We start from the raw sequence: 23,390 nt of genomic DNA, 5'->3' as shown, positions 1-23,390 counted from the left end.
CATTATTTGATTATGAGATTTTACAAGATTTCATAACGTCTACTGCTTTATTCAAACAATACCTTTGAGAGACTGTTGTAATCAATCAGTTCTGGGCGATGTCTGTGGATGAGGGCACAGAAAGCCAGGCCGTCTTTCCAGCTGAGAAGTCGAGACAAAACCTCAGACACTTAGCATGAAACACTCAAAACCATTCCAAACTCACTGTCAAATCGTCACCCTCAATGCGTTGACACGAACCAAGCCATGCTCATGCTGATATTGAGGCTTTTCAATCCAATTTTTTCATTATCCTTTTTGCCAAAAAGCATGTTTACGAAGCTCACTTTTAAATCACCAGTTCAGCCCAAAATGGCATCACTTATGCATTTCCAACTAATCACTCACTTACTCACAATCTTAATGCAATTTCATTTGTTTGCCATGCCAATTACATCAATTCCTACAGTCCTAAGTAATCTACATGTACATGTATATTAAGGTAAGAGTTTTCTCTTCTGCACCAGACAGGAAGTATGAGTCTGAACTGGAGCAGCTTAAGGGGCATTCGACAGTACCGCTTCACAAGATGAAATGGGTGTGGCATACCTCATGTACAATGAAGAAACTTTCTATTTCCAAGAAAATATTAAACCGCATAGGTAAATTACACACGTAGGGAGAATGTCCCTACTGATGCAATTTTAAATTGAATGTACGCCGTGAGCCAGAATAAAAGTTAAGAACTTGAAACTCCGATGCCAACCCAAGTAGCGGTGAATTTAACTGTGTGAAAAATACTTTGAATTCTTAACGGTGCAGGTTCCAGACACATCAGCACATGTGCATACATGTACATGTAGGATGGCTACCTATATGTACATGTACATGTATTAAACTGACCCCTTGCTATTTTTACTTGACCAATTTTGCATGCCAAGTTACAATGTACATCAATGAAACTGAAAACAACACCTTAATGTAAATTACATAAGAAAGGATTGGTGAAATGACGACTGGTAAAAGCATTGGAAATTTATGTTAGTAAAATGAGTTAGTTTTGTGTTGCCACCGGTATTTCCAATTGAGGAAGTACGTACATGTATGATCCACGATTCTCTCACAATGGTCTAACGTTATGGTAAGGGGTTATCGGAAAACTCTTGCTCTTGTTCCTGCAAGGAACTTGGAGTAACTCTGATTGCCTTGTGAAAATAACTGGGCCTTGGGAACATTCCAAAGTTTCAAGACACTCCCCAAATCCTCCATTTCCCATTGACCTTGGCATTTGGTATTGTTTTACCAAACAAAGATCACCAGCACAAAATATGATACATGTAGTTTCATAATGCTGCTGCATGAAACCAAATCCAAACATCAGATAAGTTAGCCATGCAGAAACTTTACCTTATTAGGATAGCTTGCCAAGGGAGAAAACAGTCATGAGAAATTACAAGTACATGAGCTTGTGTGTTAAGGCTCAGGCAAAGAGCTGCCGTAAATAGAAAGATTTGGTTCCATTCATGTTGGAAAAACCAGACAGAAGTACAACGCAGAGCAGTTTCTCAAATATTTCTTCCCAAAACAGACCCCTTAGTTACGCTTTCCGTTCACTTTTCTCTCACATGCTGACAAGTTGTGCCCAATCTATTTCTGCCTCAGGCAAAAGGAATATCATGCACATCATATGCAATCAAATCTATGGTGTGTATACTCATATTTGTGTAAAAGGAAAAAGGCAAGAATTTTTTGTAAATACATGTACTTCTACAGTCCACTTCTTCAATCGAGAAAAATTAGATTTCCAGAGCTTGATCTGTCACATAATAACCCATAAAACTTCCTGTATTTTTTTGAGCGGTTATGGTGTTTAACATCTCCACTGAAGTGCCCACAGAAAGAGAAGTGAAGCTCACACATGGTTTGGAAAGAGTGCAGCAATGAACGGATTGTGCAAGATACAGTTCCAAAGGTCCTGGCCCACAGTAGGAAAACAATGCACCAGACTGGGTGGCAGGGTTGTGTGGGGTCAACAGGGGTTGGTGCAGGGTTGGGGTGAGGTGACATAAAGGTACATGTACATTGTACAGGGTGGTGCATTCCTCACTAGTTAAACACTTCCACAAGTACACCATGGAATACAGCAGTGGGCCACATTGGGTGGAAGACTTTAGGCACAATGGCTCCCCTGAGTTTACATTAGAATGGTTGATTTAATGTGCAATCAAATGTTATTATTTTGTAGTTTTTAAATTGTATATTATATTTCTTCTATATACATGTATGAACACCTTCACATAAGTAGAACAGTTTTCCCAAGGGTACTGCTCATCAAATAAGCTTCTTTTTACCAGAAAATACGTGTATGTACAGAATTTACGTGCGCATTTAGTAAGATTTCACAGCCAAGAAAATAGGCTTTCCAGGAGGGCAAAAAGTCTGAATTATCCCCAGTTGGAAAATGCAAGATGAAATACGATATATTCACAGCCAGAATTGACTCCCCCATACGGATTGAACAAACCAGAAGAGAAACTACATCAAAATTCCAAACGTCTCTGAAGTGTACTGCACATGCAATCCAGATGATGCATGCCTGTGGCCAACACTATTTTTAGTTCCTCACATTTTAAAGTACGAGTAATGAGTTGAAAAATGACTGTGAATGATAATTTTTTTTGGCAACAATTTTTCTAGTATTGTTGTACTCCAGGGTGCGTTTTGCGTGAACTTGTCAATATTTCCTGCATAATGTCTTTGTCAGATTGAGGGGACCCTGAGGTCCCCTCAAGAATTGGAAATATTTTGTCTTCAAAGTCTGCCATTCCCCGCATGTACTGCATTCTTGTGGGACGGACGCAGCCTCATTGGCTTTCATGGCCGTGCAGCGTGACGAGAACGCAGGAGAGGTCGGTATTCCCATCTGTAATGTGTATGCCGCTACCAGAAGCTCAGCTATCCTCCTACACTGGCCATACTCTCACATGAGGCATGAGGGTACTGCCAATTCATGGAATATTAAATTAAAAACATGGCTCTCCATGCGCGCACACAGACAGACAGATGGCTCGTGCAACTGCATCTGGTCTTCAGAGATGTTCAGGTCAAATGGGTTTACCTTAACCTTAAAGTAACAGCGCTCAAAATAGGACATTTAGAAAAATGTACATGTACATGTATATTTGCATATGTACGCGCACCAACTGCCTACATGTACATGTACTGTAAATGAAAAAGACTTGGATTTTACGAATACGCCAGCTGTTAATTTTGGAATTGAGACAAAATTTAGTTTTAACAGAGATCATGTTCATGGAACTGCCTGTACATGTATGCTGAAAAACATTCACTTGTACCGTAGCAGTACAATGCACCGGTGTTGGATGAATATCACACCTTTAATAATGGATCTGTGTTTTGACAGTGAGATACCAAAGTGCTGATAAGGTCAAAAGCTGTGATTGATTAACAGAGATGAAAGGTATGGTAGCATAACTGTACTATGATAGTAATGAAATATGAAAAGGAAAAGCAACATTGGACTTCATATGCTTACATAACGTGCCACATTTAGAGGAAGGTATTAATATGGATGTTTTTGTGTGACAGTTGGTTATTGGGTGTACTGTGTCAAGCTGAGAATGAGATTAATGTTGAAGGGAATTGTTTCAGCACTCCCATTATCATGTAGATGTACGTATTAAACATTATTAATACACGTGAACATGTACTCGGTCTATGTGCACATACGTTGGTACATGTGCAGTGTACATATACATGTAGTACTGAGCAAAGACTGCAAAAATGTGAAGAAAGCTGTCACTGAAGAAGCATGTACGGTACACATACATGTCTTTGTACATGTGCCTACATGTATAGTATATATATTCATTTACATGTGCATACAGTACATGTATGTATCAGTCTAATGTATCTTTCTGTATGGACTTAATCTTTCCAGGTCATTCTAGAGTTCTAATGGAGTCAATAACAAGTCAAGAGTCATTAGAAATCAGAAATAAGTCATGCAGTCCAAAGTCAACTCACAAGCTACCCTGTATTGACATGTAAATGAACTTTGACAAAGGGATTCCTTGGTAACTGCACATCTCTTCAGTTCTGACCCAATTTGTGAACCGACTTCAGATTGACTTGTGAGTGACTGATTCCAACTCTGTCATTCAAACTCCATCAGATGGAAAGTTCCATTAGACTACAGCTCAGCAACAAGTTACATTAAAGCGCACACATACTGAAATGATTCCACACCAATTTGGGACTTGAAGAGATGGAACGTGTCACTGGTTTTTCTGAAAAAGCTCTGATGCAGTCATTCAATTCATATTCTTCCTGTGTGTGCCAGTCATTTTTTTGAAACTGTATGATTGTGTGTGGGGGTCTGTTTCTTAGCTACCATGGTAATGCATCAACTGCAGGTGAAAAGAGTGTACGTGTACCAGTTACAGAGACGGTTCAATGAGGTGCTGTTTTGCAGTTGAGCAAGTGAGTTAATGTGAACTTGGTAAATCCAGGGAAGCCATTACAATGAATCAGCCAGGGTGAACAGAAAGACTGTCTTTAAAACTGACACTGGGTCAAACTTTAAACACCTTGATTGCTTCAAATATATGCTTCAAATACATATGCACAAACAGGTGAACTAAAGTAGTTATCAAAGAGAGACAGTACATGTGTATGTATTTATTTTTTAACTTTTAAAATTTAAACATCTCCCCAAAATCTTTTGACTGTCCTGAGTTTGAAAGCATTTTCCGTTTTGGTCATTAGGTACCGTAACCCCCCCCCCTTTGAAGACAAATGGCTACTTTTAATTATTCCTTTGAACAATTGTTAACAGTATTAATACTGCAGAATAAAACTGTTTGTGTAGCCTGCGTGATTTTTCAAACTACCAGAAGTTCTAAAAAAGACCTCGGCTCAGCCGCAAATTTAAGAACATGAGAGTTGTTGGCTTGCTCGTTTCAGTAGAGTACTGTGACCACGGTAGAGCTTACAGAAGTTCGAAGACTACAGGGCAATGTGAAACGCCTTTGGTCTTTTAAATACGATTGACATGGCAGTGCAAACAAGCCATCATTTAAGTGTTTTGAGAGCTGTAAAGTGAGTCAGCTTTTACAAGATAAAGAATCTATAAAATGAAAGAAAATGGCACTGAGGAACAGCTCTTATTGTACTTCTTCAAATAACTGGCAGAAACTAATGATCTTAAACCACGTCCCATTTTATTTCCTTATTTTCAACACTAGCAAATCTTTGGTGGCCCAAATGTCATTTTAAGACAGTCTTTTGACAAGGAAGTTAGAAGGAATGGAATGGGGTTACGAGGACAGTGTACGACACAAAGTACCATGTGATATCACCTCGTATGGAAGTTTTGGACTCGAACATTGTTGTAAGGGGCCGTCTTCCTCTGACACCACAAAAGTAAACCTTCCTTGGCTGAGGTCTCTGTGTCGGAGAAGATAACAAACCACAGCACATGCCAAGAGATTACATGCAACGAACTACCAACCCATGCACAGTCTTGGTTCAGACCGTACAGGTCTTTGGTACTTGGAACTTTGACGTGACGTCAGTAAATGCTTGGATCGTCAAAAAGCTACACAAGCTGTAGCTGTTGGACAGACAACAGTTGATGGCCTGCCAAATGAGTACCTTCACACCTGTTGTAACATATGTAAGGGTAATGCGCGTAACTGCCACCATCATACATATGCATAATGTCATTACCAAAGACCTCTACAGAACCAAGCTGGTGCCACCCCTTGGTGTATCTCACCACACCAAGGTCAATCCAAGCCTACTCAACTAGTGCTAGACTGCCGGTCACTGCGGCAGACAAGTTACCTTGTGTCAAAGTTGGCTACCTTCACATTCTTGTAGGGTTGTGTCTTGCGCTGACACCACAGCAAGAGACCTTCTTTAGCGGTCATTTCTGTATATATCAAATGCACAATGCGAAGGACCAGGGAGAAAATTCCTTTCGTGCGTGAGTTAGTGTCATGCATGTAAGTTTCTAACAATACAATCGATTAACAGAAAAAAGTAGAAAAAATGCGGCCAAACTGGATGGTAAGTGTGTTACTCCCACGCCGAATCCTACAGATGCAATTACACATATCGTCAGTTGGCACACCAACACTGTACAAACTGTCCAGAAAAGAAACACAAACTGACAACAGGAACAGATTAAATGATCAACCCAGGAATACGAGAAGTCACACGGCTGGGTACATGCTTTCCCCCTTCTTGGTTACCTAGTGTGGAAGTTTGCGACGTTGACATTGCGATATGGAGCAGTCTTGCGCTTGCACCACATCAGAAGTCCATCTTTAGCTGTGTGAGCTGAAATAGTCATGTTCAAAAGTCACAAGAAAAATAGAAATTGGCCAAGCTGAAAGAGAATAAGGTGGTTAATGGCGCCACTCAAACAATGTACGTGTAACTAGCAGGTGCTGCCGGTGCGTCAATCAAACTGTTAGCGGTTCAGGTGCATGCAAGAACACTATCCCAACAAACGAAGTGAACATCCATCTACAAAAGAAGATGTGGTTAATGACTGGTTAGATGACTGGCTGCACGGGTTCCTGTGGCAAAAAAAAATAACGGAAGCCTGCTTTAAAACCATGCACTCTCACAGTCTCGCAATAACTACACTGTAAATAGACAGCGGCCACATACGGAATAAAAGCCACATCGGGGAAAGTGGGTGACATGTTGGCAAACCTGCATTAGTTCGTGAGGCACTCATTCGTCTTGGATGGAAACAAATGGAAGTTGTGCAGAGGGAGAAACACATGCATTTCACAACCTAAAGGTACAAGCTACACGTTTATATTCCAGTGGAAATTTACGGAAACATTTCACATTTTCTCCTGTCCCCATCACTCTACAGAAAGATGCCAAAAAATTAGCACTATTCAGGTTTTTTTATGAAAAAAAGTCAAACGAAAGCTCTGTCATTTCAAGGAAAACCAGTCACTTTGGTATTAAAACAGCCTGAGTTACTTTTGTCACACTCAACTTCTAGGAGGAAGGACACTACTGGGGAAAAGGGTGTGTAACACTGGTGCAGAGATGCCAACTTTTCAAAATGAAAAGGTGTGATCTTATCGCATGATACCTAGTTACGTGTACCTACTATACATTTCGACAGAAACACATTGAAACCCTACAAGTTGAAATTTATAGTAAAAGTCATGATAGTTGAGGTAAAAAAATAGTTCCGGTTTCCAGACTGACCCTAATTTTTCAGTGCAACCCTAAAATTTTCATTGATAAATTATAAAAAAACAAATTTTAATAATTAAAAAAAGGTTTTAAAATCCTGTTGTCTTTTCTTTCCACACAAACACCTCCATCCTTCTTTCATATAGAAATGCTTGTACATTAAGTGAGGTAAGTTTTTATTACTTTTGCGGCAATTTTGGGTCCATATTTTGGGTGTTATTCGTCCCTAAACTTCTGCTCACTTGTTGCACTGTGAAAAACAAGTCTAGTTGCTCACCAAATATCCAAGAATCAAATCCTTAATAGTGTTCCACCTCGGTCAACTTTACCATGATCATGACGTTCAACACGACGATGCACGTATGCGCGAGTAATGGAATCAATGTACGTACATGGACGTGTACAGTGCACCGACATACACCATCATGTGAACTTGCAAATGAAATGCAATTGTACCTATTCCCCCACAATAGCGTTAACTGGGGTGAGTGGATGGTTTGACCTCACCGGTTTCTAATGCTCCTCATGTAGCTTGCACTTACAAACTGCACAATGCAAACGACATATTTCTGAAATGCACATTACGAGGCTGGCTCCGGGCTAGCTTACAGAGTTTTATACACAACTGTATGGTTTCGTACCTTGGAGTTGGGGATTGTAAAGTCGTGAATGAACCGAACAAATCGTAGGAATTACTCCTAAATCATACAAGTTGCTTTCTCTTGTGGTGTCTACCTGGTACTCTATCGAATGTATACACCACTGACCTCTCGTATTCTAAAAAGAAAGGTGAAATGTGACTGCGATATACATGTACATGTACTGAAGTATGTACGTGATATGCTGGTGGCATGCAAACCATGCAGTAGGGAGGGCACTCAACCTGTGGGTATATCTACAAACGGTTAGTGTCAAGTTCATTATAAAAGGACAGGGTCAAGTTTTCAGCAAGATAGGGCCATTAAATGTCTTGAGTAAAACATATACAGGAAAGTGGTCTTCAGCCATGTCCCCATTGGACTTTCCTTTGGGAGAACAACTGCAACTGAGTGGGAGACTAAAAGAATCAAGTCCAATTGAAACAACACCTAGAGAATCACACCATTGTTACCATGGTTATTGGTACAGTTTTACTGTAGTTTTGCATCATGCCCAAAGGCACAGATGAACAAATCCAATGGGAATATGGCTTAAAAGGCCATCAAAGGTAACAACTCGATATATCATAATTTTTAGGGAAATGAGCATTTGATATTGGATACAGTAAAAGGGGTACTGAACAACATCTATGGGTACACCTGTCTATTAAACTGGAATCTGTGATGTTTTGCAGAAAAAAAGCGGAATACACAAATGCATGTACCAGCATGTACAGTGTAATAACACATCAAATCATTCCAAGTTCGATACCATTTTTCACACCCCATGGGTCTAAGGGTGTTCAAATCGACATGAAAAAAGATCAGATATCAATATCATATTCCCAGTATTTCAAAAGGCATTTTTACCTTCCACAGAAATATCCTGGATGGCGAACCGCAGGATGATGGTCCAGATCATACCAAGGGTCATTTTCAAGTTGGAGTCCACGATTTCTGTCCAAGGATTGGAAGGGAAAAGTTGCCTAATAAGTTTTTTTGAGATCATCAATAAGCACTCTTACAGATTTTTTAATGATCTGGTTACATGTACTGTACACAAGCATGCAACTCTTCAATTTGAAAAAAAGAGGAAAATATTCTCGCATACAAAACTGCATGTGTGCAGCGCGAAGCCAATTTGGCGTGAGGCCCGGGCTTGCCTTAGGGCCCCGGAAAATTTTGAAATTTACATGCTCTGGGGTGAATTCTATGCAGTTTTTGGCCCCAGTTGAAATGAAATTGGAGTGAAAGATGTAAAGCTTTTATGGCATACTTTACATTAAAAAATACACAAAATGCTTCTTATTTGTGATTCTTTTTAAACTTTTTATTATGAGAGGTACATTCTGTGAAATAAACCGGTGACATAAAGTTGATATTCCCATCTGTCTAATGGATCTTTCTTCTGGATGTTTTCACCCTTTCCATGTGATTTAATCTGGCTCTCTTGGCGACCTTCGCTGCAACCTCTAGTGCTCTTTTTTTGGACATTGGGGTCTTGGAATGTTGAAGTGGGTGCTGTGCAGTGGCTCTTTGATCTGATATCCTTCCTTTTGGAAGTCATTTTGAGTTTTGATGCATGGGTGATCGACGATCACGATGCACGCTGACAACAGCGTTTTTTCAACGTTTGCGGCCGGCCGCGGAAGCGGTATAGTATCCATATAACGATGTATTCATTAATGTCAGGAAAAAATGCTCCATCGGACTATTGGCTTGTCTTCAACAGAGAGCGCTTGCACGTACAGTGCTGAGTCTGTGTCCTGCACTTTTTAGTGCATTTTACGCGTGCACAAAACAAGGGGCCAGATGAGGTTTTTGTGCTCATTAATGTGTACTGAAAAGTGGAACTCCATGTACACTACGCTGGCATGGCCAGCGCCACGGTGCGAACAGAAACAAGCCCACGGACGGATTTTTAAAAAATGCAGAAATCTGCAGATCCGTGGAAAAGTTGCATGCCTGTGTACATGTACGTCTCGCATAACTACATACATGTACGTGTACATGTAAGTTACGTGAAGAACCTCGCATTCCACTCCACAAATGATGAGATCTCTTCCAGGGAATGGAAAGTGGTACATGTCAACACTGATGCATGGAAAAGAATATATGTACAGTGTAGGTCTTTGGAGCTTCCCTCTAGTGGCTGTTCTTCTGTCAGACTGGGCTTTGGAAGGAGGCCTTGAACATGTGCACCTTCATCCACCTACATTGTAGCTATCATTTGGGTGTCCAAAGGGAAACGCAGTCGACCACAACAAGACTATTCATGGCTAACGCTGTGGGCCTGTATTCCTTAAATGAACAACTTACTGACACCTAAACCCTTCCCCCTGGAGGAAGGATGCCCTCCCACTACACTTGAATATGTGCATGCATACACGTACATGTTCATGTACCCATGATATTGTACATGTACCCCGGTACAATGTAGGGCTGAGTCAATTCGAATAATTCACTATTCAAATATTCGGCCTTCAATTTGATTGAACATCCGAATATTCATTCATACCGACCGGTAGATTGTTGAAGAACAATCCGTATACAAAATCAGCTGCAATAACACACACAACTGTATATGTACATTATGATCGATCTAATAGCTTCTCACATCTAGGAGTGTCTCCAGCCATAATTCAGCTAGATTTAAGAGATGAACACAACTTCTTGTCCTGTTGAAAATTTCTATTCCTTTTAAATTGTTTAATGAATAACTTACTTTTTACATTGTAAGATTTCTGACACTTTTCATTTGAATCTGCTTGAAACAAGCCTCTATACTGCAATTTTTTCTCATTTATTACAAAAGAAAATGTTCAATTCCTTTTCATGAATTTTGCATTTGAATATTCAAATTCAAAAAATAATATTCAAATATTTGACAATTGATCAAATATTTGGTTATTCGGCATAGCCCTACAATGCACTTTATAAAATCTTATCACTTGCATACGACGTACAAAGACATGACATGACACATGTATGTTAGGATCTCGGTTAAGAAATTAAGTCACGTTAACAAACAGATGTAAAGGTCTGTGTAATAACACATTCTACAAACCGCCTACCTTCAGCCCCGACGCTAACCAGCCTGACGCCTTTACTCACGATGAAATCCAGGGCCTTCTGCACGTTGGAGATCTTGTGCACCCTCATCTTTCCCTTCTCTGGCTTGGGAAGCCTCTCACCGGAGATGACCTCCAGCAGGTTGATCAGCTTTAGGCCATTACAGAAGTCTTGGTCGATCTCTTTGATTTCTGTGCCGGACTTCCGAAGATGAGAGTTGCACCATGCTGTGAATGTCTGGGGTGAGAGATGCCGGACGGTGTGTTTAGTCAGAGATAAAAGGCTATTTATGTTTGTGACATATTTGCCAACAGACCTACAACTTGTTTAAAAGAAATATCTGTTTAGGGCATATCTTTCCTCTTCAGTGCTGATTTTGGTACAAGTTTGTACAGAGGTTCTTGAAAATGAAATACATAACACTCCCTGTACCCTAAGAAGCAGAATTAAATAAGTCAAAACAGGAGGATTTGGAAAAGCAGAATGTGTCTTTGTATTTAAAACGCAATCATGTATCTTAAAAAACCAAACACATGCAATTTTATTGACAGGAATGTACATGTACATGTATGCATGTACCAAATCCAGTAAATTTGGCACAATTTTTGAGAATTTTTCTGTTCCGACTTGTACTGGGACACTATCAGCATACAGTACATACTGGAATGCCTATACACGTACAGTGTATATGTATGAGTGCACGTAGGCTAACATGTTACATGTACATGTATTTTGGCATGTACCATGAATACATACATGTACACAATGCGCGACTGAACCTATCTCATTTATCTACTCTGAACTCGCTTGCGGTGTACATGTAGGCCCACATGATATTACAGCATGCCATGCATCAAGGATGGTGAATAGCATTACAACAAACAATAATAAACATTTCATCCATACATGGATAAGGACATTACCACGGCTACATGTACTTGTACATGTAACATTCACACTATGTACATACATTGTACATGTACAAAAATGTTCATATATGTGCATGTACATGTACTTCTGTGGTCTTGACACATTTGGGTAAGTCAAATTTCACAAGTATTGTTAAATCTATGCAAACTGCTAAATATGTCATAGTCTTCGTATGCTAGTACATGTACATAAATCGGTACATGTACCGGTATATAGTAAATGTTGGCCGCCTCGGTAACTTTTTTCACTTAATAGATGACACACCCTCCCAAAACAGCACAAGCATACATGTACCAGTAAGTGAAACGTAAATAAATTAAAAATGACTCTAACTCCTCTTTCCAAACAATCTTTCTGCTTCCAGTGCTCATCTTACTGTACATGTACCTTACCAAAAGCTGGATACAGTTTCAAACAGAAGGATATGAAATACCTTGCTGTTACATAATCTGAAGACAGTGGCTGGCAATGATATTGGGCTGCTTGTTAAACAGATCACAGCACAGGCAACTGTTAATCTATTACGAAAACAGATTACTGGCATAACTTACCTTTTACAGGTGACTGAGTACATACATGTATTTGTGCAATGCAATGACAGGACTGAGTATATGCACAGGTACTGTACAATATGTACATGAGCGTGTACATGTGGAGCAAGGCCAGGTCACAAGCGTACCATACCTGTACATACATGTCCACAAATGTGTATGCAATCGTAACAGATAAAGATGATTAACTAATACTGACTAATGCAAACTGCCATGTGCATGTACATCAGTACATGTACATGTATATACATGTAGAAGAACCTATCAGTACAGGTACATGTACAGTGTACATGTACAGTGTATTGCCAGATGACACCTCGCTCTACCAGTCTGCCCATGTACATGTACAGTGTATTGCCAGATGACACCTCGCTCTACCAGTCTGCCCATGTACATGTACATGTACAGTGTATTGCCAGATGACACCTCGCTCTACCAGTCTGCCCATGTACATGTACATGTACAGTGTATTGCCAGATGACACCTCGCTCTACCAGTCTGCCCATGTACATGTACATGTACAGTGTATTGCCAGATGACACCTCGCTCTACCAGTCTGCCCATGTACATGTACAGTGTATTGCCAGATGACACCTCGCTCTACCAGTCTGCCCATGTACATGTATGTTTGCCATTCTCCCCCCATTCCCAAGAAATCGCACATGTAGCTGAATTGATAATTTCTTTATTTCAGCTAACATTTTGATTGATTACACTGGCACGGTACCATGAATGAATAATTTGCATGTGTGTACTGCATACAATTATACGGTATGTATAAACAGGGCGAATACATAAATGTATTTATGAGTATAAATTGCATAAACATTTACACGTACATGCATATAACGTACATAAATTCAAAGCAAGCCTACATGTACATTTCATCCTCCATCTAGTAGATCTATAGATGTGCATGATTTTCAAGATGGGGCTGAATGAGCAGAAGCAATACAACTCTTGGGGTAGCCTACCGTACAAGTATTCAGCTCAGGTACATGTATGACAACTATTGAACGACCGGTACATGTACACAAACTATTTGTTATATCAGTTCCTACTTCCTACCAATACAAGCACAACGGTTGCTGTTATTGGTATATATTATTTATTATCATTATTTATTTCTGGAAATGACACCAAGGATTCCTCAAGAGTGCCCTGGGCACTGTAGCTGGCAAGCCTGAAGAAACCTGTAGAGAGGAGACAATGAGAAGCAGTTACAGTTTTAAAGGTGGGAGGAAAACCCCAGAGGAATATTCTGGGTAAAACCCACGGAATCAGGTAGGGACTGAAACCCCAATCCACATGTGGACTGAGCCGGGATTCGAACCCGGGCCGCAGAGGTGAAAGGCGAGGAAAGAACCACTACGCCAACCCTGACTCCAGGTACAACCGTCTCATGCATGAAGAGGTACAGTACATGTACACCGTGTTCACTTTGCTTGCATATGACCAAAAGATCATTTTATGCAAATGGCTTTCCAACGCTATCCACTAAGTGAATTTGCTGATAATCTGATTCAAGATACATGTCGCATGTTAGCTGTACCGGTTCATGTGTTACATGTATATACCGGTACTGTACCGGTGCATACATGTACATTGTAGTTGACTGAATCCAAACTGCCCACGCATGTTGCACATGTACGTATACATGGAGGAGGTTATATGTAGATGACTAAGCATTAGTGTTCATTAAGTTTACACTTGGTCATACATGTACATGTATGTAAATCAAGCATATAGCCGATGCACACAACCATGAAAACAACACTAATTAGCTAATGTTATATCTGAATAATTGCATATCATATTGTAACACACCATGCATATCTTTGAGGTACATGTACATGTAACTCAGAGTTAAAAATTAAAAAAAGGCAACAAATCAGCCATTGGAAATCTCTCTATTGATTGGCAAAAATATTAAATTGTCATTTGCAATTAAATACCCCATGTACATGTACAGTGCATACATTAATACATGTGCATACAACGTATGCACATTTATATACAAGTTAGCATGGTACCGGTATTACATTATCAAATGAGGAAGTGGTGTACTTTCAACACCTTACATACTGTACATGTACGTGTACAGGTGGAACCACATGTACATGTGTAGATGTTGAAACCATACATGTACATGTGTAAATCAGTATCATGGACTAAAATGAAAGAACACAAAGTCAATAATGAGATTGAAATATGAAAGTGAATGTAAACAGGAAAAGTTTAAAAGTGTCCGCAATGATCTTAAACATGGCTTACAAGTACTTACATGTACATATACAGAGTATACCGGTATGTACGTACAAATGTACCTTAGAGTACATGTACCTGTAATGTGGGCTTCCCTGTGCAGTGCATTCAACTAATGCTCAAAAAGGTAAGGGGATTCTGAACCCTATAGGTGAAAAACTGAAAGCGCATTTAAATTAGATTTTAGCTTAACTGCAAACTGCCCGTGAGTAGAAAATACTGGCACTGCTGCTAATCTAATTTCCACATTTTACACGAAAAATCACCCGAGAATCAGTACCATTTACATGTACATGTAGTGAGGACAGCTTGACTGGCCATGCTCATTACGGCACCCTTTTTAAATTCTAAGGTTCTAATTTGACCTGACTGACCCTGATTTGGGCTCCCCATCATGAAATAAAGGCTTTTTTTCTACCGACCCTGCTGAGAGGACTTTGCATATGACCTATACAAAAACAGCACTGAAAATACACACGTGATACGATTTCACCCGAACATGATCAACGCCGTGACAATAGAATTCCATGATACAGCATCACCACTGGACCGAGTGGTATCATACCGCACTGAATGTATTCATACTACATGTACATAACCCCATAGGAAAAACCGAAAGATACATGTACATACATGTATGTACACGTGCATGAGTATGTACCGGTACATTGTACATACACACTGCACACACGAACACCATACAGTGTCTTGAAACTGACTCCTTTGAGGTATTGTGTTGTGTGTACATGTACATGTACTGTACATGTACATGTAGGCCTACTGATAAAAATATTTCTCTGTACTCGGCAAGAATTCAAGACACTCATGGTACTCAACACGAAACAAGTGACAAATTTGCATACCATACTGCTTTGCCTGGTTTATTCGGTCATTTACTCGTATATAGTAGCATCATGGATTTTATTTTTAAATTAAAGGAATTTTATTTGTTTTTGACCGACTGACCCTCCTTCCATTGGAAAAAGAGATGAGAACCATTGTAATGTAATATAGTAAGGGGTGCCCTTACTACAAAGCAGATTTCTCTTTGCTTTTCAAACAATGGGGCGACAAGTCAAGAGGGAAGGGCTGGAACCTATTCACCTACACGTACAGGTATCTGCAGAATTCCCAAGTGATAACATCTGGTGACGTATTATTGCCAGTTACACATGTACATGGATCATAACTGTCATCAACACAATGCCCCTAACACTCCGCTCCTATTTGACTGTTTTTGGTAAACCTACATTTTTTGTACCACAGATTTTTACTTAGCTGAAGTCCAACCACAACAACAGAATTGACACCGTTAGTTTTACACTGCACTCGCAGTAACGTTGCAGTGCCTGTACATGTACATGTATATTGGCCGAAAGAGGTCACATTTTCTGAAGAGCGGTGGTAGTTCAAGAGGGTACCTGATTAATTCTATGGGAACAGCAACGTGCTCTAAAACTTGTATGAATGCAATGTGAAATGCTCTGTGCTAAGATTGGTTCATGTATGCACATTACGTTTTGTGGGGTTTGCCTTTTTGCATCATGACTATTATGGCAGATTTGTTCAAAATGGTGCACAAGAGAAATGACTGATTTCTGTGCAAGTAAAAGCAGTTTTGGTAAAAAATAAGCACTACTGGTATTTCTGTTGTGTACTGCAGCATACTTCTAACCACTTCAGCAGTGCGTTATGTACGGCTGACTACTGACGGTGAACAAAGACACACTTCAGATGTCAGTACTTTGCCACTTTTTGTTAATAGCATTCCGCCATGGTAAAAAAAAGTCCAAATGTGAATGTAGAGAAGATTTAAGTATCCTGTAAGGGCGTGGGAAAAGTCCAATGAGAACATGGCCTAACTCATTCACATCCAGTGTACATGTACATACTGGTATCAAAGAGACTTTGGTAAGAACCAAGGTACTAGTGTTCTGTAAAGGCACAATCCATATAAAGTAGGTGTACATGTAGGTCATTCCTGTATGAGGGGCAACACAAGGGTCTTTTCTCGTCTAATCCCAAAAGCCCTGACAGCTCTCAAACAAATTAACTGCTGATTACTTCATTACAATTCATGCCTGAGAAGCGTGGGCAAAATGCCAAGAGTGATTCCACTCCCGATTTGATTCCAATTTTCAACAGGGAAACTAACATCGTATAAAAAGGCATCTTGTTTATTTCAGAAAGAATTTGGTTGCAGCCACTGGTTTTTACTAATCATTTTCCTTTCTGTTTCAGTGTCCTGGTATTGGTACATGTGCATGACTGGATAGCGAAAATACGTGTTTCAATTTCAGGCTAGTTATCGACTTTTTTCACGAACAGGGTCAATGCCTAAGTTAGTTTCCTTACATTTGAGCCAATGCTGCACAGTTAGTTTGGCTCTTGCATGTACACTGTATGCATCAAGATGAATCCATTAATTATTATCTTCAAAACATCCTAACATATACCAGGGATGTATGTAACAGCGGTGAGTAAGATTTGTGAGCTGTAATTGGATCTGCAATCTTGGTTAGTGTGTTGCAAAAGAGCAGACAAGGATAAGAATCGGTGTCTTATGCAAATTGCAAAATAAACATACAGTTCATTTACTTAACAAACACCTACATGTACATGGAAGTTCTTGCAATTACCTTCACATGTACAAGTACATGTCTCATGTACCAATAAAAAGATTAGTTTACAACGCCAAGGATACTAAATGGCAAAGGTAGCTTTTAGTGGTCATATGGAAGTACCCAGTGTAAATGTTGACACCACACACTACAGATATACATGTACTACAGTGTACATGCACACGTACATGTACATGTACAGTATATGTACAAGTAGGTTTGGTGAGACAGACGGTTTATGTACTGTGCATTTGAATTACTATATAAAATACACATGTACGTGTATGTGTGCATGTACATGTGTGTGTGTGCATCATGTACATGTACAGTACATGTATATGTACGCGTAACACGTTCATGTGTCAGACAATACAAAGCGGACGTGTCTTCACCAATCCTGTGTCTTGGTGACCGGCTACAAGTAACGTACATGTACATGTAGAGTACCATGTATATACATGTAAACTGAAACTGATGATGATACACGTACGCGTAGCTGCCACATTTCCACACCATTTTGAATTTGGCACAAAAAAAACAGTTGACCACTCCGAACTGCAATACATGACTACATGTAACATGTAGATACATGTAAATACATGTACATGTATGTATACAGTACACATGCTTTGTTATGTGTCCATGTCCATGTACCAGTATGTACATGTAATTCTACAGCTAACAGCAGTTGCAATTGGAGCCTGAACAAATACATGTACCGGTATCTGTTAGAATTTCAAGCTATGTACATGTACATGTACACTTTGCATGTGGGTACATGTACTCAAATACCCAGTATGGCCATGGGCCCAGGGACATGATCAAGGAGAAAATACTCTTGTCCTAGAGGTAAGGAAATGACAAATCCAGTTGGTCTTCTAACTGTCACTCTGCAGCATACCGATTGTTCCCACAGGGACAACAATGGACACGTACATGACCATGTGGTACATGTACATCCGCTGTTCCAAAAATAAGACTGTAGTAATGGCACACTACGGTATCTTCAATAAAGCCCTGAGCGGAAGGAAAGACGGAAGTAATGAAGCCCACGAAACTAAATGTATTCCTGTAGCATTATCAATCAAGTTGACTTTGTAGTCACATCCAGGTCAACTTCCTCAAAATTATGAATTTAAAAAATCTGCAAATAGTCAGTGATATTTTTGTGTCTTTATCCTGAACAAAAATACAGATAAAATGACTCAGGTATTTTTAAACCATAAATCCACCTTTCATTTTTACTGTCCACTTTGCAAAATGCCAGCTCCCATTGTGTTTTAACATCCATTTCGGTAAGTGCCATCCACTATCACACAACAGTTGCCGTTCACAACGAGGGGTGAACGGATGGCCAGATGAGACCCTGGGGATACCTGAACATTATTTTACACACTGTACATTCCGTAGGCTTAGAACTCCTAAATTTAGTGCTAACTTCTTCAAAATATGCAGCACCTAGTGTTGGACATGTGTCAGTACATGTACATGTTTACACACAGGTACATGTATCATGTCCATGTATATGGGTGTGTACAGCATAAATAAAGCGAGGCACATACTTTGCTGCACTGTTATAGTGTAAATAAGGTTTGAAGTACCGGTGCCTTCTGGTAGCACAGTGACTCTGTAAAGCGTACTTTACAGCATTGCCATCCACAAAAACCTCCTCCTGATCGGCTGATATTCCATCTGATGCATTCTTTGCATGCTACCCTCTCCAGCCTAAAAATAAGCTGTCTGTACTCTGACCCCGGCCAAGAATGCCAATGCCAGCCTAGACTAATGTTATCTGGTTCAGGCACCAGGGAAGTGGGTCGAAAGCATTTCAACATGAACACATCAATCATATGTCAATAAGATGTGGGCCCTCCCAAACGCACACAAACAATTTTCCTCTAACGTGGTGTAGCCCCTAACGCAGCCCACTTTTATTTTTAGCCTGTGTAGTATTTGTAAAAGCAATTACTTTCACAAAAAGTGAAATTTAATCAAGCTGCAATGTTCCTGCGCATAGTTTCTGTTTCCCTTTCAAAGTTCTGATGAAATTTTATTTTGGCCCCATTATGTTCATCATGCAGCTACTATGCTAAGCACCGCAAACACAATGACAATGTATCTTGTGTGCATGTAATGTACGTGTACATGTGCACTGGCCAGGTGCAAAGCAAGTTTCATGTACATGTACAGTGTACGTGTGCACCGTGTACAACATGTACATGTACAGTGTACATTTTTCCTACAGTACCGGTGATTCCACAAGACCCCAACACTGTGCAGGTCATATTCCCCAAGGCATACTACTGAAGTGCAAGCTTGGCACAAATTGCAAGAAATTCATATCACTCTCTCAATACACTGCATGCATATAAACATTTGTACCGGTAACTGGTCTGTGCATTAGTTTTTAACACCTGACAAAACCAGGTGGCTCAGCTGTTGAATGATAAGTTGGTAACAGTCTCCACACCTAATGTACTGGTATGCAACATGACGAAAATAGGTCAAACTTTACGTATTTTACGCAGGAACGAATAAGTACCCATTGCCCCCTCCCCTTAGATTGTCAGTCTTCACACAGGTTGACACAAGATTAATGCTGAATTTGAATTTTATGTCCCTTAAAACAAGCCAGAGTGACTAAATCTCTCAATAATCTGCTATCTCCATGGTGTACTTGCATACACCTAGAAGACAAAAACCCAGAAAAGGAAAAACACACGTACAGTGTATAGTATTAATTAATGTGTATACACCGTATAAGTATGTACTCCTGTACAACTAAATGGGTAGCCAGTGTAGGCCTACCATGACCAGTACATGTGCATCAATTCTACTGGCCAACCCTGTACAATGTCCCCCAAATCAGGAAGTGAACCCATTGGGTGTCCTCCAGAAAGAAGCTGTGCACGGTCAACCAACCATATGGGGTCAAAGTCACTCCACTGGGCCAAATGTACTGTACATGTACTTAGTTTGTACAAGTAAAATCAGATCCTACGAAATCTGTTCTCAATGTACATGTATCAATGACGTGTATACTCACAAGACAATGGAACTTAATGCACTATATGTTTGGGAAAAGAATGTGGTTTGCGACATTTTACTTCATGGTGGTTGAAATGATCCAGCATGAAAATAGAGCCAATAACAGCTGTCATCTGAAAACAGTTAATTCAAGTACATGTAAATAAATCCTGATTCTCTTTCATCAGAACAATTCTGATTTCCATTTTTTCTGCAAATGCTTGGGAGAGTCGATGAATCATGAACAATCAACAGTTTCTAAAGCATTCTTCCTTTAAACTTCTTCTCTTGATAAAGAAGTGTACAGTTTTGATTTAAATTTTGTTAAAGGCAGTAGATGTCTACGAACTGATTGCTTTTTTCTGTGGGTGATTTTGGGAAGACCCTTTACACGATTCAATGCTCACACTGCCAATGTGACTTTGTATTCCAACTTGGAATATTTTTAGACCAAACACTATTTCATGAATGTTCCAACAACAAATATTATTGCCTTTTCCAGAGTTTTTTTTTAAACGGGTGGATCAGGGAGATTTCACCCTGCCCGGTGGTTGTGTGGTCCTGAATCTGATTTCTGCATATTGAAGGTTACCCACCATGTCGCTGCCAATGCTCATTGCCCTTTTCCATGTAGTCATTCATTTGCTGCAAATGTTTCATGTCAAATTCACTTTGCTTTGTATGAACTAGCCTTTATCATTTGAATTGCCAGGTACATGTAAAACCAATAATTCTGGAGGGCAATGGGACTGTACATGTATCTGTCAATATCAGCAATTTATTTTCCTATTTAACAGTTCATGGATGCCAGTCTAGTTCTTGTCTTAAGCCTGAAAATAAGGCCAGAGATGCTAAACCTTTGTTACATGTAAAGTAATTAGGGTCTGAGATTAGTCAAACACTTTCACTGAAGAAGCCTGAATTGGCAACCAGTTCCCTGACAGTTCTTCCCCTCAACCACAATTTTTCAAAAAAAAAATAAAAAAAATTCAACAGCTGAAACATATACATTTGGTTGTGAACATACAGGTATCCTTCAGCAGTGCTGAAATTCTGTGCATCTCAGTTGTTTTGAGCTTAACCCAAACAGTCTTTAATCCTCCAATTTCACTATGATGTACATGTACGTATGGACACCCTAGGCATTAAAAGTTAAAAGGAAGCCAAGAAGTGAGGAAAGCTACCTGTTCCATGTTGTTAGCATCTATGGTATGGATTGCCCCTTGATGCTACAAAGAGCCTAAGTCAAGGAGATTTATCCTCTGCCCTAAATGTACATACATGAATCCATTTGGACTATAGTCATGTTATTGCGGTACATGTACATGTACATACTTGCAGATTGCAAAAATTATTCAGTCTGACTGCCGCTCAAGTGATCCACAGATTTAATATGAAATGGGATTAATAATCCACCTTGTTTGAAGGAGATACGCCCGAAGTATTGGCCAAATCTACAATGGAATACATGTGTACAGGTACATACATGCATGTATGTATGTAAGCTTTTAATCTCCAACATGCAGCATCATTGAAAGTACAGATATGCCACTCTTTCTAATTCTTGAATCTGGATGAGTGTAACTAGTACCTAAGTAGGTCAAAAGCTCTTTTGACATAAAAAAATAACTGCTTGGCAAGAAATCCATTTTTCAGCCAGAACTACCTGAACAAGCAGGATTTCAGGACTTTAAAAATAAAAAAACCCAAAAAACGAAAAGAGGGAATCTGCATATCCTTTGAAAACTTTTGACTCAATTACAATGGTTTAAAACAGGCACAGACTGAACGTGCCTGGCCTGACGTCACATTAAATTGATTATGCACATCGACAGCCTACAGGTAATTGGGCACGTGCATAATCCAAATCTAGGCAAAAATATACGTCCAGTCTTTGGCAAATTTTCAAATACTGGAGACTCTATAAGTCATTTCGACTTGACATATATTTTAATTTATATGACTTGATATATATTTGAATTTATATGACTGGGCTGTACGTACATAGGCCTAAATCTTTTCTTGGGATCACGTTTGGCGACGTACTAACCTGTCAATTTTTGTTCAATTATGTGTACGCGGCCCCCACAATTTTTACAAACCATCTGAACTTGTCAAGTGCGAGTCTAAAATCTGGCTGCCCTTCCTTTTCCAGAAATTGTCTCAATATGTTGTTTATACAGCAAGAGGCTTACATCTTACTTTTCCGAACGCAAGTTGTCAGAAAATATTGGAGACCAATCCAGAGGACAGATGCTTTCATCTGAAAACGATCTTGCAATAGGGCCTACCAATATAAAATATCAGTGAAAAAGTACTGTATCTTCATAAGGTAAAAATAGAGGCTTTTTTTGGCCAATGCAATGTACTGTAATTTAGATTTCCCTCCACTTTAAATAAAAATCAATCCCTTATCCTTGGCGTAGCACCAGCAGGCGTAGCCTACCGGTAGGCCTTCATGTACATTTACATACCCCTCAAGCATGTCAAAAGTAGAGACAAGCCACTATCAAAACGTAAAACTTTTAATACTGCCAAATTTATTAGTTTTTGATGTCATTCTAATTTCTATTTAAAATAAACTCCTGATAGTGACACACTTAAAAAAATGAGTGTCGTAACAAACCATGGTGGGGGGCAGGGCAGTTGCTTCTTCCGGGTCATTCGTTCTCGTGCGTCAAAACGGTAGAACATAATTTACACGTACGGTATATCATGTACTGTGCATGCACTGTATACATGTATGTACGTGAATGTTTTAATTCACGCCGGCTTCTTAACTTGCGGTTGCACTCGAAATAGCGTGCGCGGTGCAGCCCACTCACAAAATATGCAACATTTTACCTTCTTTTGCTGCTTTTCCCACTCAGGATCGAGCACGCTCTGACGATCCCAGTCCTCTTCTTGTTCCATATAGCCATCTGCCTGTTCAAAGCTCATGTTTGTAGATGTTCTTGTTGACTGTCTGCTCAGAAAGTTTGGATTTCCCCAAGATTTTGGTCAAATAGCCACAGATTGTCAGTACGAAAGTGCGACCCACTCGTTCATATCCCAGA

The 23,390-nt window shown here is 39.7% G+C and overlaps 1 protein-coding gene across 3 annotated transcripts in view; it reads right to left on the bottom strand.

Annotated features, from left to right (window-relative positions):
• Positions 1 to 23,390, bottom strand: part of LOC110981963 (alpha-actinin, sarcomeric-like) — a 43,274-nt gene extending 19,884 nt beyond the window's left edge. Inside the window, exons 1-5 of one of the 3 annotated variants that reach the window (XM_022240031.2) lie at positions 23,179 to 23,390; positions 10,943 to 11,177; positions 8,739 to 8,825; positions 6,258 to 6,345; positions 63 to 141 (exon numbers count right to left, since the gene is read on the bottom strand). In XM_022240031.2, coding sequence (XP_022095723.1) covers positions 63 to 141; positions 6,258 to 6,345; positions 8,739 to 8,825; positions 10,943 to 11,177; positions 23,179 to 23,274 — 585 coding nt within the window. In that variant the 5' untranslated portion in view covers positions 23,275 to 23,390. Of the gene's footprint in view, positions 1 to 62; positions 142 to 5,360; positions 5,449 to 5,847; positions 5,936 to 6,257; positions 6,346 to 8,738; positions 8,826 to 10,942; positions 11,178 to 23,178 lie in introns of all 3 variants that reach the window. The other 2 variants (XM_022240030.2, XM_022240029.2) reach the window with 2 other exon arrangements.

Source organism: Acanthaster planci, linkage group LG01 (genome assembly GCF_054643075.1).
Source record: "Acanthaster planci isolate LZ-2023a linkage group LG01, COTS_SCS, whole genome shotgun sequence".
Taxonomy (NCBI): domain Eukaryota; kingdom Metazoa; phylum Echinodermata; class Asteroidea; order Valvatida; family Acanthasteridae; genus Acanthaster; species Acanthaster planci.
This window is presented reverse-complemented; position numbering and strand designations above follow the sequence as displayed.